At 40.8% G+C, this 18,021-nt stretch overlaps 1 protein-coding gene and 1 long non-coding RNA gene across 5 annotated transcripts in view; both read right to left on the bottom strand.

Moving 5' to 3' along the window:
* LOC127368802 (uncharacterized) overlaps positions 1–18,021 on the bottom strand; it is a 255,086-nt gene that overhangs the window by 1,757 nt on the left and 235,308 nt on the right. The gene's annotated exons all lie outside the window — the stretch shown is intronic.
* Positions 7,782–9,953, bottom strand: zgc:112001 (uncharacterized protein LOC550384 homolog). 2 transcript variants are annotated; one of them, XM_051409956.1, is made up of 3 exons: positions 9,891–9,953; positions 9,320–9,796; positions 7,782–8,874 (listed from the first exon to the last, which is right to left on the bottom strand). In XM_051409956.1, exons 2-3 carry the CDS (start codon positions 9,702–9,704, stop codon positions 8,345–8,347), a joined length of 915 nt encoding a protein of 304 aa, XP_051265916.1. In that variant the 5' UTR covers positions 9,705–9,796; positions 9,891–9,953; the 3' UTR covers positions 7,782–8,344. The 2 variants fall into 2 exon arrangements, with proteins under 2 accessions (XP_051265916.1, XP_051265915.1); XM_051409955.1 differs by having other exon boundaries at positions 9,320–9,942.

Genomic DNA, 18,021 nt, shown 5'->3' with positions numbered 1-18,021 from the left:
ATAAACTCTCAAAATGCCTTTTTTTGCTGAAGCCGTTATAGTTACACTAGTTACATATCTTCTGTTTTTCCTCGCACATCATGCGCTTTTCTGCCACAGCTCTCAGGGTTTACAGAGTTTGCTGATAGACATTTACTTCTATCTATTAGCTAAAAGCTAACTGCTGATAATGGACAGGAAGATCGAGGCGGTTCCAGTGTTCCAAAGGTCCTGTACCAGAGATGTAACCTTTAACACCAACGCTGCCCCAGTGCTCTGGGCTCCCAGTCTGGGTAGCGTAGCGTGAAAGTTAAACCAGTCTTCAACATGGCAGACTTTGTAATGTTTTTTTTGAAGATAAAAACAGTTCATTCTAAACCAACACAACGATTCTTATATTCAGGTGATTACAGTAATGAAAACATACAGTACCTATGAATATTATATTCCAATTCTGACAATAGATCCTCCTAAATGTTAGACATTGGAACCTTTAAAGGATCTGAGTACTTTCCCTCTTGTGAGAATGAATGTATTCAACATATTGTATCCCAATCTGCCAGTATGATTTTATGAGATTACAGTCTGTTATGTCAGTGCTTCCCAACTTTTTTCCTTAAATGGCATATTTCATGTATACTTTTATATTATATTCAGTGTATAACAATAACAGAGAACAACAGATAAACTGTACAATGAACCCAAACAGTGAACACAATAACTGCAGGAAGTTTGTGTATAACCAGAGATTTGGATGAATATTTCCTCTCAATATTGGTCAGAGACAATATTTTTAGGAACTTTTTATACAATTCTCTGTCTGTATTATATATTTATTTAATTTTTGACAAATTCAGTGTTTCTTTTCCCTAAAACTTGGCCACTGTTCTCTTAGCTCTTTGGCTGTTTTAATTGCATACTGTTTTAATGCTGGACAAGGCTGTTTATCAGAGAGTGAAGACTATATAGCTTGTGTTCAGGGGCTTCAGATCTTCAGTTTAATAATAATGGTAACTTTTAAAATAACAATTTAATTTAGTTTTTTCCACAGAAATTAATGAAATGTTGAGATATAGGTATACTGTGTACGTATATATAAGGCCTTGCGACATCCACAAAGCTTTGGTGACTCCTAGTGGACTAGCGTCCAAAGTGACGAGTGGACAGACAGAAATACTCCTAGTATGAATACAAATACTTTTTTTTATAATAAAATAGCCAAACTTAACCAAACAAATAAATAAATAGGTTTTAGCATGCAGAACGAGAGCATGAATAAAATGAATAGATATGGATTAGCCGGGTAAAAAGGCTACCTTTAAGACGAAAAAGAAGTATTCACACACAACCTGTCCCTTTAGTAAATCAGCCATTAAATGTCAAGCCTTCATCTATTAATAAACCTGCCACTGCACACTCACAGTTTGGATCATGCTGATGCTGTGACCTGTGACAGTTCGAGTGTGGGCGGGGCCAAAGGGTTCTGCAGGCAGTTCAAGTAAAGTTGAACATGATAGAATGCCTTACTGCATGATGGCAGTCCAGGAATCTAGATTACTGCTGATAAAAAAAACAGTAGTCTAAAAGGGATAGGTCTAAATGATATAGAGAACAATGTGTGTTATTGTGTGTATTATTGTTTATTTGACTTCAGTTATCCTAGTAATTCTAAAAATATTTGATGATTAATGAATACAAATCTATGTAATAGATATATAGATAGATATGTAATAGTGGCTAATTATGTCATTGATTTGAACAAAAAAGTATTTTTTGAGATATTAAGCCATTATTTTGAGAAAGTTTCTAATTATAAAGACTTACATGATACTTTTTTTTGTTTCGTCAAATTGGCGGAAATGGGATTCCATACCCGAGGAACATCTGTGAGAAAAGTTGAACAATGCTGCACTCTGCTGACAACTTACAGCAAAATGCAAATAAAGAGTCTTAAGTGGAAAGTTTCTCCGTGCTCATTGAAAATCTGATTTTAAGGCCAGCATGATTTGTCATGTCAGCCACCAGTGCACATCCACTGAGAATGGACTTTACAGAAAATTAACAACATTTGCATATTTATAGATTCTGACATTTTTAATAAGGTAGAAGGAGTAGATGACTGTTTAAGGATTTTAATGTGCAAATTATACTTTTTTATGGGGGAAAAAATATCAGTGGTTCCCAACCTTTCTCCTTAAGGTAGCCCTTTTCTATCATTGAGTAAACTGACTCAGTGACATATATGTTTTTTGACTTCTCCAGTGCTTTCAAGTGTGAGGATGGAAAGTGTGGGAGTGGACCAACACCTGGCTGCATGGACAATCGACAATCTCACCAACAGACCACAGAATGTGAGGCTCCATCACTGTGTGTCTCTCCCTTCCTCTTCACCCTTTACACCTCGGACTTCACCCACAACACCACACACTGCCACATCCAGAAGTTCTCCGATGACACAGCCATTGTTGGATGTGTTTCTGAGGGGAACGAACTGGAATACAGGATTGTCATCAGTGACTTTGTCAGCCGGTGTGAGCTCAACCAGCTTCAGCTAAACACTAGCAAGACGAAGGAGATGATCGTTAACTTCAGGAGGAAAACATCCCACTTCACCCTGGTGAACATCCAGGGATTGGACATTGAGGTGGTACAGAATCACAAACTGGACTGGACTGACAACACCCATGCTCTTTACAAGAATGGCCAGAGTCGCCTCAACCTGCTGAGGAGACTGAGGTCCTTTGGAGTGTGCAGGGCTCTCCTCAAGACTTTTTATGACTCTGAGGTTGCTTCAGCCATATTTTATGCTGTGGTCTGCTGGAGAGGTGGCAGACAGGGACAGGAAGAGACTCAATAAACTGATCAGGAGAGCGAGCTCTGTCCTGGACTGTCCTCTGGACTCCATAGAGGAAGTGGGTGAGAAGAGGATGTTATGAATATTAATCAGAGATGAGTTTTCCTGATATTTTAAGGAACTTTGGATTCAATTCTCTGTCTGCATTGTGTATTTTTTAACAATCATACATACTATCTAAACTATTTAAACATAAACAAAATGCTGAGATATACTGATATACTGAGATATACAGTGTATATTTTTTAATATTTTATCTATTGACAGAAAAGGAATATAATATTCATTGCAGTGCTTGGAGTATGGCATTATAAAGTAACTCATTACTGTAATTCCACTGCTAGCTATTAATGTATGTAATTACGTTTTCAAATGAAATAACGGGATTACAATTATTGAAATTTAAATGGGTTCATCACTCTTATTCTCAGTACACTAAAATAGTGGACGATTGCAGAAGACAGAAGACAAACACAGCGTATCCAAAACATATCCTCTTGATGTTCTGGTCGGGGTGGGGGCTGGGATGGCACTGGCCACCACTTGAAATGATTGGCCACCCCATTATCCTGACCTCCACTCTGCACTGTAGCAGGCTCTGCTTTAAAGGTAGACTGAGGATACATAATTTTGGTGATGGACAAACAGGCATAGCCATTTTCAAAGGGATCCCTTGACCTCTTACCTCAAGATATCTGAATGAAAATGGGTTCTCTGAGTACCCATGAGTCTCCCCTTTGCAGACATGTCCACTTAATGCTAATCCCATGCAGTTTTTAGGCAAAAACATACATTTGTTTGCATGTAGAATAAATGGGTTATTTAGTGTATTTGAATATTTCAGTGACTATAAACACTGCTGGAATTGTATAAATTGGGAATGACTGGAAAGCTGAGACACATACTTGATGCCACCCCTGCATAAGTCAGTGCCCCACTTGAACCATCCCAGTCAAAAAAGTCTGTAAATGTTTCTGCTAACGTCATCTGACCTTACGATGGCCCAAAACACTTCAGTCCGTTCAACAAATAATTATTTATTTTATATTATATTCTAATTGGTTAATGATTACATCTGTGTCCTGATTGTTATGAATTGGCGCTATACAAATAAAACTGAATTGAATTGAATCTGTTCCAGTCTCTATTAACCAAGACAATAAAAATAAGGGTGCATCTCATGTTTAGATTAGGTGAATTAGTTAGGAGTGCTACTGCCCTCTGCTGGTCAAGAGTATTAATAAATATAAAAGAGTAGAATACTGTATCTGACAGATGACAGAGAATTGAAGCAGACATTTAAAAGTAACGCAAACGGTACTTTCCATTGTAACTCATTTCTTTTATATGCAGTAATTGGAAATTCAATTACTTTTGAGAGAAGTGTCTAATTATTATTTTCCAGTAACTTGCCCAACACTGTTATTATTTTTTTGTTGGGCTTAACAAAGGGAGATGTTGCAGACTCAGTGAAATAGACTTCATATCCGTGTAGGATTTCATCTATCTCTTCTTTCCCCTCAGGACACAACAATCATCTACTGTTTGCGATTTAACCTCAACAATAGATTCTTAGTTCTGGCTTTCCTGTATCACTGTAAACAAAAAAAAACAAACAAAAAAACAAAATCAAAAATAATTTCCAGGAAAATGTCTGAAAATTTCAAATTTCAAACTCAAACTTTCAAGTTTTAAATAAACTAACAAAAGTTAAACAAAACAATTTTACCATTTACTGACTGCACACACCTTCATGCAGTCAGACTGTTAACATGACTTCAACCATACAAATAAAAACATCATCAGTTGGCCTCCTTTTTAATATATCTTTCGCTCACTCAGTGCACATGCATCAGTCGAAGTCATTGCAACAGAACGGTGACACGCGACCGAGGTCATGTAAGACTACTGACCTTTCCACTTTCTCACTTTGCACTTGACCTGACCCGAGTTGAGCTGCTGCAAAGAGCTGATCTGCAAAGCTGAAGTCTTTGGAGATCTGATGGCTGAAAGTATCTGTAACCAGTGTTGGAGAGCCGAACCAGTGGAGAACTGAGAGAGGAAGGAAGAAAAGGAAAGAAAAGTAGAGGAGAAATGTCTGCTATCATTGAGGAGGACCTGCTGGTTGGAGGCCAGCCTCACCTGGACCGTCATCGCCAAGGTGAGACAACTTAATCAGATTTAGATATTTAATAGCTCTGCAATATGTGCTGTTGAGAAAGCGGGAGGTTTTTGTCATAATAGCCCTCAGCCTTTTCCCTGATGGGAGGATGGTGAAGAGGGAGTTGGCAGGGTGTCTCATCTTGAAGGATCTTTAAGCCTTTCCAGTGGATACGGGCCTCATAGATCTCACAAATGGGGGAGCGTTTGCAGCCAATGATTTTTGCGGCCGTATTGACTATCCTGTCCAGCTGCAACCTCTGCTGAACAGTAGGGTTGCCATACCAGACAGTAACAGAAAAAGTGAGGACACTCTCGATGGCGGCTCGGTAGAACTGCAACATTCCCTTACAGGCCACCCCAAAAATTAATGAAGCTTTTCCTGCGTTTAATTCATGGAGGAAGCTCCTTTAAAAGCTTCCTCAGAACAAAAACAAAGTCAACTTGTTGAATTTAAAGGTGGACAAGTAGCAGAATATTTGATGGCCTGTTTGAAAAACAGATTGCTTGATACGTTTTCTCGGTGTAAACTCATATTAGTCGCTTTGAATGGATTAAAAGTCCCAGGAAATGTATGGAATATATGAACAATAGTGTAATGATTTGAAAACACTCTCATTTTGCTTTGAGGGCTTCAATTTAGTCCAATTTCTCATCCAAAGTTTAGGAAAAAATATGGAACTGAGCCATTTTTCCTAAGAAGTGTAAAAAGTATTGATTTTGCCGGAGCACCGGGTCCTTCTGTGCTCCGTCTGTAGATGAACGTTCAGGTCTTTAAACGCATCATCAGATCCATGTTGTTATGAGCTGAAGGAGAAAGATAAACTGATGTATAGTGTCAGTCATCACTTTATGATCATTGAGGACTCTTTCACTTACAGAACAACAAAATCTATTTATTGTTCTGAGTGAAACAGACTGCTGACTACATGTGCACGTGCTGTGTCCAGGATGCCATTGTTGTATGGACTTCCTCTTGTTGATGTCCTCACTGTAAATGAGAATTAGTTCTCAACTGACTTCTCTGGTTAAATAAAGGTCAAATAAAAATACATAAATCACTGAAGGTCCTCAGGATGTCTGTTCCCACTTTCCAATAACTGTCTCCATCCACGTGAATTGGATTAGACTTTATAATAAGGGTACAAATCAGATACTAAAGTAATGCTTAACTAATGAATGACTTATGATGATTTAATGAATGAATGAATGAATGTCAGAGCTATCATGAATTCCTGGTGCTCACCACTACCAAATATTGTTTCAGTAATGGTGAGAGATTGTGGTATTTCTCTGTGGAACTCTCCTCTCCATGAATTAAACGCAGGAAAAACTTTAATTAAGTTGTCTTACCTTGGTGAGGCTGGCCTTCAACCAGCAGGTGTTCCGCAATGATAGCAGACATTTCTCCTCTACTTTTCTTTCTTTCTTCCTTCCTCTCTCAGTTCTCTAGGTATGTTTTTATTAGTGTATAATCACCTGAATATGAGAATCATTGTGTTTTTGTTACCTTAGAATGAGCTGTTTTTATCTACAGGGGGAGCAGGTCCTCTTCTACGGAGTCCACCATGTTTCTACAGTAGCCCAGAAGGGATAAGCCACTAACACTCGAAAACGCTGAGACTTTACAGAGGGAATTTTGGTTATGTCTCACTCCATGAACCAGAAAATAGAATTCAAGGATATGAGGTTATTTTATTGTTGTTTACAACACAAGGTTGTTGAATGAAATTCACTTCATGCTACTTAAAAAAAAGTTTAAAAAAATTGTGTGATACATTTTTGCCATGTTTTTTGGAATAAAATGTGATATAATTATGAATGATGATGATCAGAATATAGATGGGAAGAGAACTGAAAAGTTTAGTGTATGTAAGTGCTACTGAAGTAGAAATTTATGGAGTGAAAAAGTGTGAAAAAACCTCATTAAAAAAAAACCGGCCTTAAGACATATGTATTGTTCCATACATTTTGCAAGACACTACAGGTGAATAGGGACCATGAACCTTCCCCAGTTGATTACTTACATTAAGATATGTTTTTTGTTTGAATATGTAAATGAAGCAGTATCTAATGCTAACTTTAAGATAAATCTACAGACGCAAACAGACAAAGTCTAGTAAAATAAACGTGTATTTTGGGTGTTTTCTGTCTACTGCCCCCAAAGAAGGCATGTTATGATTGCTGTAAGATGTTAGAATGCAGTTCAGAGGATATGATGGACTACACATTTAAAATACAACCTTTCTAAAGACTCTATTGTATGAGCTTCCAGTAGTTTCAAAAGTCAAGAATAGGCATTCATATTTAACAGTATGTCCCCTGCAGGGTTGGTTTCTTGCTTTCTTTGGTTAGTCATCTACTGTGGAGAAATTCAGGGCTCCCACTCTTCTCCAGAGATCACTTTCCAGGACCTTTAAGGACATTTTCCACGAGTTTTCTTGACAATACAGGACAGCAGTTGCTCACAAACAATAAATTTACCAGTAGGCCTAATACTGGCCCAGTTTTACTCCTCCTAGTTTAATGATGCAGGTTTCATGATGAAGGTTCATTAGGGGTATTTGGTCAGTATGTTCGCTTGCTTTCTACTGTTCTCACAGAGGAGTTTTTGACTATAGTTTACTATTGTTTGCCTCTAACCTGGACATTATTTCCAGCATATTTGTTCATTTTGATAAATTATTAGGTGTTTGTGTGACTGAAAAACTTTCCAGAATACATGAGAACCTTGAAATTGGAAAAGCAGTATATTCTGTTCATTCAATAGTCAAGCAAGACAAAATGATAACATGACTTGGATCCTTATTTATTTAAAAATTCAGTTTTTTCAAGTCACAACTATTTTCAACTGATCTATGAGATCACTTTCTTTCAACATCACTAAATACAAGCTAAATAAATTAAAATCACCAGTAACACAGCTCATGTACCAGTGTTGGTCTCCTCCACCAGCATCACACGATGGCTTAAATAGCAGTAGTATTAGTAACACTTTAGAATGAGGTTAGACAAATAAACTGATTATTAAAGCCTGAATTAATGTAAAAAGTAAAAGATTATGGCTGCTTATTCCCTATTCCCCCACTGCTGCTACTACCTCGAACACCGACGCTCGTGAACAGCTCCCAGTTAATGAAGTCAGCGGCTTATAAAAGTCTTCAGATAAGATTCATTTCGTCCCTGACTGTTAGTGTTTATTTGTGCAGCCCTTTAATGAAGTGTTACCATCACACAAACACACAGACACAGACACACACACAAATACACACACACACACACACACACACCATACACCATGCATTAACAGAACACACAGTGGAGCATGCATCATGTCACACTGCACTGATGCTACACCACCCTCTGCCTGTCCCGCTGGCTTACAGGCAGCCCCGGCGGCTTGAGGGAGGATGGAATGGGCAGCTCGTGCAGGCTGTCCAGGAAGCTGGCGGAGCTCAGCTGCTTCAGAATAGTCTGCATAGCGGTGAGAAGCAGCGGTGCCGGGCTCCTCCCTGCCAGGTACTTGAACGTGTCCTCACCCAGCACCAAGCTCCAGTGCTCAGGCTCTCTGTCCAGAGCCGCCCTCATTTTAAAGTCAACCTGTGGCATGAACATGAGCAGGTTGTCCAGACACTGCCTCCTCTCCCGGCTGGCCACCTCCTTGGAGTCCCGCAGCTTCTCCAGAATGACGTCCAGAGGGGTCAAGCCATTGTGGTCCACGGTGTGCGGGGACGCTCCGTTCCCCAGCAGCATGACGACCGCCTCGGGTCGCAGGAGTTCGCAGGCCAGGTGTAAAGGGGTTCTGCCATCCTCCATGTGAAAACAGCCACCTCGGTCTGTGTAATGGGGTGTGCTGGGGGTCCGGTGAGTCTCCTGCAAGTCTGCACAATTAATCGAAATGTTGTTGAAATCACGACATATACAGAAGCTGCCATTTTTGGATAAAGGTAAATTGTGTTAAATGTGGCCTCCAAACAAATTTCACATTATCATGATTTTAATAGTTTTCAGTGAAAATTTAATTTGTGATGTATAATAATAATAATAATAATAATATATAAAAAATAAAATATATAATTAAAATTTAAATATATATCATAATTACCAGGAACATGGCACACATTTTATTTCTATCAAAATAATTGCACATTATAATATTTTTATTTTTTTGTCAGTGAAAATTAAATTCGTGATGCAAAATAATAATAATAATAATAATAATAATAATAATAATAATAGTAATATATACAAAATAAAATATATAAATTACCAGGAACATTTTATTAAATAATATCTTTCAAAAGAATTGCAATAAGATGTTTTTACCGCATCGTGCAGCTCTTGTCTCCTGCAGGATGAGGCCGAGAATGTAGCGCCGGTCGTAGCGGACAGCCATGGCCAGGTGCGGGGCGGAGGACGGGCAGCAGCAGAAGCGCTCCCCGGGCTTCGCTAGCGCTTCGTCGGTGTACCGACTGAGCAGGTACTGGGCGTACGCTTGGTGGTCGTGAACTATAGCGTAGAGCAACGCTTCCGACGGGCTGTAGATCCTCTGGCCGACGTCCTCCTCCTGGTAAAAAGTCTCCATCGTCCGCATGTCCTCCAGCATCCAGACCGGCTTCAGGTCCCGTACGGCCCGGTAGAACAGCAGCGAGAAGGACTTCCGATGCTTCTCGATGCTCCGAGCCGCCGAGCTGACGGTTAAAGAGGCCATGGCGACAAGCGGACACAGTAACGTAACTTGGCGTGTGTCCTCGACGGGTTTACACAGAGTCCTTCATCGGTCCGGAGACATTACTTCAAGAGCTGTGTGGGGATGAGGACAGGACACAGTTTAACGTATAACATCGAGTAAAGAGCAGCCAGCAGCTCTGTACATACACTCATTAAACTGACTCACATTCCTGCGCTCTTGACAGCTGCGGGACTCCTCTGCAGTACTGAGCCAGCACGCATGCGCACTTTGTAATAACATCAAAACAGTCCAGGAAACTTTATTGACAACCAGCCGTCAGTACAACAACTTCTGCACTATTGTTAACCTTTTTATTTTATTAGTAGAAATTATTATCTACAAAGCGACATTTCTTAACTCAGCGCAATCAAGTTATTCCTAACTGAAGCTGAATGGCATTTGGAGTTTCATAAATATGTAACAAACAAGAAATAGTTCAAATGTGTTGTGAGATGTTTGTCTAAAGAAGTGTCAGCAAAATGAATATTATTTTCTTCCTTTGCCTTTATTGTTTTTATTAGTGAAGCTCTTTGATGTAGTGTTGATGAACTGGTATGACTGTTTTTATATTAATTATTATTATTAATTTATATTAAACTTATTAATAAATAACAACAGTTTCAGGAAAGACTCAGCAAGTGGAAGAGAAATAATATTGCATTCATTATTAAAAGGAGATCACATAGAATAGCCTAAATGAGTGTGATTTGGTTAAAGAGACAATTCAGAGATACAGTAGTAGTTTTTCACTGATACATTCCTTATAGGACACACCTTCTTATGTATATGGTGTATTTCAAAGTTATGTCAAACAGCATTATAATCTTATTATAAGCTTATCTTGACTTAATTATTGAGTGTCTATGGTAGCAAATGACATAATCACGAAGAACTGGGAAAAACTAAGCATGTAAACTAAGAAGGGGTAAGGGGCCTTTTTCCAAGCTTTGCCTAAGATGAGTATTATTGCTTCATTATTTTGGCAAAACAACAGGCCCATATTGACAGATAGTTCATAGTTCACCTTTGTTTTCAGGCTTTTTAACTTATTCTTGATTTTAAGGAAGCACTGTTTATTCAACAAAAAATACTCAATTCCCAATTACACATAATTTTATTTTAAACATTATGATCTTTATTGATTCATTTTTTTCCCCAAAAATATAGATTTTTTTTAAATAGTGTAATTGGAATAGCATTGTTCTATTGTTATGATAATGTAAAAGGGAAGTATATTTCAATGAAAAATAAAGTCTTAGTAAAAAGGTACAGTATGGGAAACAAAACATAAAACAAAATAAAACGAAAAAATAATTGAACCCAGTAGTGAGATTATACCTTTATCATACTTTCAAACAAGATGTGTGCTTTGTGTTAATCAACTTTCTTACCATACAGACTCTTGGGGATTGTATGCAGTTCATTGCATTGTCCTGTTTGGTCTGAGCAACTTAAATACTGAACAGAAGATTTTAATTAAATCACAAGAAACTGATAATCAATGTTTCTGTATGGAAGTTCTCCTTTCAGACTGAACCTCAAACTTTCTCTGATCCAGAACTTCACAACATAATCCCCTCTGTGCATTCACTCTATAATTTGGTTACCCATTCCTTTCAGTAATTCCATTTTGTTTTTTTAATTACTTCTAGTTCTAGTGTAATTACATCTGTTTATAATAATATTGTGTTGCAGTGTGTTGATATACTTTATCTGTCACCAACAGCTCTTTCACTGCTGGACTACTTCCTTTTGCAAAGGCATTCTAACCGAAGACTCTGGGAAAGAGCATTTGATTTACAGCAGACCTGTTCAAGGTATTCCACACCCAACCGACCTCAACTATATAGAACCTTGGAACATATGAAACCAAACAGAAGAACACAATCACAAAAGTGACAAACAATATGTGCATAAAATCAATCCTACTCAGTTGTGACTAATGTAAACATGGGATAACTGTTTTTACTAAATTATTATTTAGTTTGACTTCCTGTAAGTAAACTACTCAAACATGTTTCGATTTCATAATTTTCTTCATTAAACAACAAAAATTATTTCCAAATGATCATATCAAATCTAAGAAGTTTTTCTAACTTTTCTCTAATTTAACATTTTTCTTGTAAAATAGTGAAAGTCCCCAGTTTCACCCTTTCTGGCCCCAAATTCCTTCAAATTAAAACAATCTGACAGGGCATCAGTTGTTGATGACTCCTTGTCTGCTTATGATGAGTTGCAAGTATGTTCCAGTGTGTAACATTTAGGAGGATCTATTGGCAGAAATGGAATATAATATTCATAGGTATGTTTTCATTAGTGTAGAATCACCTGAATATAAGAATTGTTGTGTTTTTGTTACCTTAGAATAGGATGTTTTTAACCAAAGAGGAGGCGGGTCCTCTTCTCTTTTAAGAGGCAGAAACCTCGGACAGACCCTTCGGCTCTAGGTGGGCTGAGAGAGAGAGAGAGAGAGAGAGCGGACGAGAGAGAAAGACAGAGAAGACGAGAGAGAGGAAGAGAGAGAAGACAAGAGAGAGAAGAAGAGAGAGAAGACGAGAGAGACAAAGAGAGAGAAGACGAGAGAGAGACAGAGAGAGAAGAAGTGAGAGAGAAGACGAGCGAGCGACCGAGAGAGAAGACGAGAGAGCGACCGAGAGAGAAGACGAGAGAGAGAAAGAGAGAGAGAAGAAGAGAGAGCGGACGAGAGAGAGAAAGACAGAGAAGACGAGAGAGAAGACGAGAGACAGAGAGAGAAGAAGAGAGAGAAGACAAGAGAGAGAAGACGAGAGAGAGAAGACGAGAGAGAGAAGAAGAGAGAGAAGAAGTGAGAGAGAAGACGAGAGAAGAAGTGAGAGAGAAGACGAGAGAGCGACAGAGAGAGAAGACGAGAGAGAGAAGACGAGAGAGAGAAGACGAGAGAGAGACAGAGAAGTGAGAGAGAAGACAAGAGAAGAAGTGAGAGAGAAGACGAGAGAGCGACAGAGAGAGAAGAAGAGAGAAGACGAGAGAGAGACAGAGAGAGAAAACGAGAGAGAGAAAGTGAGAGAGAAGAAGAGAGAGTGACAGAGAGAGAAGACGAGAGAGAGACAGAGAGAGAAGACGAGAGAGAGAAGACGAGAGAGAGACGGAGAGAGAAGAAATGAGAGAGAAGACGAGAGAGAGACGGAGAGAGAAGACAAGAGAGAGACGGAGAGAGAAGACGAGAGAGCGACAGAGAGAGAAGACGAGAGAGAGACAGAGAGAGAGACAGAGAAGAAGTGAGAGCGACAGAGAGAGAATACGAGAGAGAGAAAGTGAGAGAGACAGAGAGAGAAGTGAGAGAGAAGACGAGAGAGCGACAGAGAGAGACACAGAGAGAGAAGAAGAGAGAGAAGATGAGAGAGAGACAGAGAGAGAAGAAGTGAGAGAGACAGAGAGAGAAGACGAGAGAGCGACAGAGAGAGAGAATATGAGAGAAAGAGAGAGAGACAGAGAGAAGAAGTGAGGGAGACAGAGAGAGAAGAAGTGAGAGAGAAGACGAGAGAGAGAAAGAGAGAGAAGACGAGAGAGAGAAGACGAGAGAGAGACAGAGGGAGAAGAAGTGAAAGAGAAGACGAGAGAGAAGACGAGAGAGTGACAGAGATGGGAAGATGAGGAAGTGGACCTTGGAGGCCATGGGACAGGCCATCCAGGGGGTGAAAGCAGGCAGGCTGATTCTGGGGCAGGCAGCCAAACAGTTTGGGGTCCCAAAAACATGACCGAGTCAGTGGAAGGGTGACTGTGTGCATGGTCAGAGGCCACTTCTCACCCCTGCAGATGAAGATTCCCTGGTAGAGTACTGCATTTACTCTGCCAGTCATGGGTTTCCACTGACAAAGCCTCAGGTTCAGTCTTTTGCGACGGCCATATTCAATCAGCGCTATCCAGAAGAGAGAAGGGGGAAGTTGGGCCAGACGTGGTGGCTCAACTTCCGGAGGAGGCAAGGCCAGCGCTTCACTTCTCGGACCCCAGACAATATTGACCATGGGAAGGCATCCTGTGCAAAGAAGGGGCCAATTGAAGACTACTTCAATCTCCTCAGAATCACCATGGAGGAGCACGGGTTGAGGGAGAAACCCCGTCAAATCTATAACTGCGATGAGACGGGGTTTCAGCTTGACTCGTCGAGAAGAAAGGTCATCGTGCCCCGGGGGACAAAATATGCTTATAGGCAGGCTCAGGGGACCTCAACGTGGCTGGGGAGGATATCCCCCCTTTCATAATTTACAATGGGGGATATCCCAGGGGGCCCTATAACAAGGAGGGGGTCCCCGACGCGCCCTACGGGAAGTCACCGGCAGGGTACATGGACAGTGAGCTGTTCAGGAAGTGGTTTGTCGGGCATTTCCTGAAGTTCGCCGCGCAGGAGCGCCTGCTGCTGCTTGTTTTTGATGGACACAAATCCCACCTGGATCCAGAGCTGGTCCGGGTGGCACAGAGGGAGGAGGTCATTCTCCTGTGCCTTCCACCACACACTTCTCACATCCTGCAGCCTCTGGATATGAGTTTCTTTGGACCCTTAAAGGCAGATTTCTCTGGAATTACAGGAGATCTGTCGGTAATGAGCCATATCAGAGGGTCAAGGATCGGGGAGTTGTGGTGGCTGGGTTCAGGAGGTGTGGCCTCTACCCTCTGGACCCGGAAGCCATTGATTGGTCACGGGTCATGCCAATCGGACCGCGGCGTGGGACCTCCTCGCCACCTCCGCCAACCCCATCAGCATCTTCCTGTGCCATGCCTGATGTTACCCACCCATCCCAACACCCCCCCTACACCAGAGTCCACCCCCTGTCCCTAGTCCACCCAATCCCTACTGTACCCATCCCGTGGTAACATCAGGCAGGATTTCAGTAGACCTGGCCCACCTCCTGCCCGAGGTGCGTTATAACACCGGCAAGGTCAGGAGGAATACCACCAAGGCCAGGATACTGACGGCTCAGGAGATGTCTGACGCCATCGAGGAGGCTGAGGACCGCGCTGCAAGGCGGGAGGCCCAAGCTCTGGCCAGAGAGCCGCGGCGGGCTGAAAAAACGGCCCGACAGCCACTTCCTCTACCCTGCCTGGCAGCTCCCGTCCCAGCCGCAGGAGAACAGCATCCCCCAGGGCTGCCTCGGCCTCCAGCTCCGGCCTTTCCATCGCCGGTCCCTCAACCCGCTCGGCCCCCTCTAATGCCTCCCGCGGTCACCGGCTGCCTGCCCCCAGCGGAACATCCCCACCTAGCCTGCCTGCTCCTGGCTGGCTACTGGATGGTAAAGCACATGTTTTTTTTTATTATTTCCTCTGCAATTTTAATACAGCTTTGGGAAATAATTTTGTTGTAATACTAAAATATGATTTTTCTTTTAGAGCCATCAGCCTTCCTCTCCCTCCCAATGTAAATGCTTTATATCATCTATAAAAACAAGCAATGTCCTAAGATGTTGGGGATATTAGGGATGATGATGAGTAAACAACACATGTCATCTTGTTTATACAACCTGCAGACAGACAGCTGCGCCATTGTCCAGCTCCTCCCAGCCGTCTGCTGGACCCACGGCATCCACTGGTATTGTATTTAACATTAACAGTCTTTGTGTGCCATCCCATGATATTCAAAACATGTTCTTAAATATATTTTTTCTATGAGTAGGTCACACCACCAGAACGACAATGGAAGATCTGTGTGGCCAGTGCAGGGAACCTGACCCTCCGAGTGTCTGCTCGGAGGGATTGGCGCCGTGGGTCCAGTGCAACAAGTGTGACAAGTGGTTTCACACCATTTGTGTCGGCTGGGAGGAGCTGGACAAGGGCGAATTTTTGTGTTTTTGGTGTCTTAATATGTTTGACAAGTTTGTTATTTAATTTGTTTTTAATTTGATTATTCTTTATATATTTGTTTTGTATATATTGTATATATTGCTGTTTTTTGTCCTGTCAAGATGTATGTCGTAAAATATTTTTTGTCATATCATTTGTTTTTTATTGTATTTTTTTTATTTTGATTAAATAATATAATTGTATGCATGAACATTTATTTGTTATATTATGCTACATACTAACTCTGCACTGAGTCCATTACAGGTAATTGTTGTATGAGCATAGAGCATATGTGTCTGTAATTGCTAAATTAAATGCATCAGCTTGTATTTTACAATTGTAGACATAGGATCTGCTGTCTCTACCCTTTTTGAATATCAGATATATATCGTATTGAAATCCGGCATCTTTTCATTCACAAATCTTCTGTCAGAAGCTCGTCTGCTGATAACATTAAGTAGAATTTATATTTGGGTAGTAAAACCAGCATTTTTAAAATATCCAAGCACCCTGTATCATAGCTTAACATAGCATAACAAATCAATATGTTTGGAAATGGGTCCAAAATTCAGCGAATAATTCTACTTTGAGATTGAGGAGTTCCTCTTTCCTTCGTAGGTTGATGCACCGCTGCCTCTGCTAGCCCTGTTCCAAGATGGCTGCCCTGAAGGCACGCCGCTCTAGTGGGCGGCAGCAGTCGATGCGGCGTCTATGTACATATGTCTATAGAGCTAACTGGCAACGCTGTTGCGGAAACGGGAGGGCCCGGAGCGTCATCTGCGTCATCCGCGTCACAATGCCGACCAATCAGAGCAGTCTGGGCTTTTCTTTTCTTAAAGAGACAGGAGCTAAAACCGATCGATTCAGACAGAGGCTGAAAAGAGGTGCTCAGCTATAGGCAGTATGAGAAAAATAATTTTTTAACATTAAAACATCTAAACCTTTTGTCATACATGAAAATCGCTCACCTTTCGGCGAAATTCGCCGTTTTGAAACCAAAATAGGTGACCTATGTGAATCGTGTAGATTCAATGAGAAAATGTTTAAGGGGGGGGTAGGTACCAGAGATTCAGGGAACTGTGAAGGTGCGCGTGCAGAAGGGGGCGAGTGATGGAAATATTGCGCGAAGGGCCTTGCATCGTTCTTTCTCTGGGAAGGTCGGGGGGAAATACCATTACCTGATTGGTTTACAAGCAGTTTACTTCACTCGTGTTTTAATATTTTCTGGTATATCTAAGTTACCCAGGAGCTCTGTTGACATAGGCTTAGCTAACGTTAGCTACAGCTTGATGAATTGAGTCATTGAACACAGCAGGAGAGAGAACGCAACGTTAGCCAGCTAAAGCTCCGGTGGAAAATTATTAGCTAATGCTACCGTTAACGTTAGCCTAAGATTAGCTAGATATTGTTACTAAAGTTAGCTGCTAGCTTGTATTGCTGACGGTAAATCACAAAAAAGAAATAAAATTTATTAAAATCTGAATCACATAACATTGTATTGGCTGTCAATCATGATGGAAGAGTAGACAAGTTAAGTTACACCATATTTTTAATTGAACATACATGATTTAATTTTATTTTTAATAATATATAGCATGAATTTAAAATATTTAACAAATACACAATTTTGAGTGCATAGTGCCACTTTAGTACTGTGATTAAAAGGAGGTATTTAAATTGCTTCATTCACTGAATAACTGTTAAATCAGGCAGAACAGCATTTCCCTAATACCTGTATTTTCACCTGGAGGTCCATGAGGGCTGGTCTGGCCCTGGAAATGTTGGCCTGTGTTAGCTGCCTGGCTGCATTCAGCTTGCCTACTCTCACACTCCTGCTGGTCACCTGCACTCTCCCTGCTAGTTTTCTTCTTTGCGAAGAAATTGGAGATATCTCCCTGCCTCCGTTTCATACTGTAGTCTACATTCAAAACATGTCCACAAACACAATGAATAGCAACATGTTATTTGTACTGTAGCAACATCACAGTGGCAACAATGATATGATACTCTGTTGTTGACTGTTAATTCATGTCACAAAACGCGAAACATACAACCAGGGACGGCTGGTATATATGGGCTAACAGGGCTAAGCCCCCCCTATCTTTTACAGTAAAGATGAAAAACTATTATTAAAAACCTTAGAACATATTGTTTTGAATTTTGGTAGAACCTAGAGCAGCAAGAGCACCAAAAAGTGACAGAAACAACCCAGGATATATGATATATCTTGGGTTTTTTCCTGTGAAATCTATTCAGCCCAAGCTCAGTAGCGTAATCTTCCATTGACGTTTGATTGACAGGTGTCCTGACACGCCCCCTTCATATGCTGCCCATTTGGGCTAATTTCATTCAGCTCAAAGGCTGACCTTCGACCAATCACAACGCAGTAGCTACAGTACAATGAGGCTAGTTCGTAGTATGGCGGGCGTTAGCATGAACATGAACGAGGTGGATTATTTACTTTCTAATCAATTTTCTTTAA

The sequence above is a fragment of the Dicentrarchus labrax genome, unplaced genomic scaffold (assembly GCF_905237075.1).
Source record: "Dicentrarchus labrax unplaced genomic scaffold, dlabrax2021, whole genome shotgun sequence".
NCBI lineage: Eukaryota > Metazoa > Chordata > Actinopteri > Moronidae > Dicentrarchus > Dicentrarchus labrax.
This window is presented reverse-complemented; position numbering and strand designations above follow the sequence as displayed.

Coding starts and splice junctions, on each gene's coding strand:
- zgc:112001 (XM_051409956.1), bottom strand. CDS start 9,704: ATGGCCTCTTTAACCGTCAGCTCGGCGGCTCGGAGCATCGAGAAGCAT. Junction 8,875..9,319: donor GACAAGAGCTGCACGATGCG/GTAAAAACATCT, acceptor TTAATTGTGCAG/ACTTGCAGGAGACTCACCGG.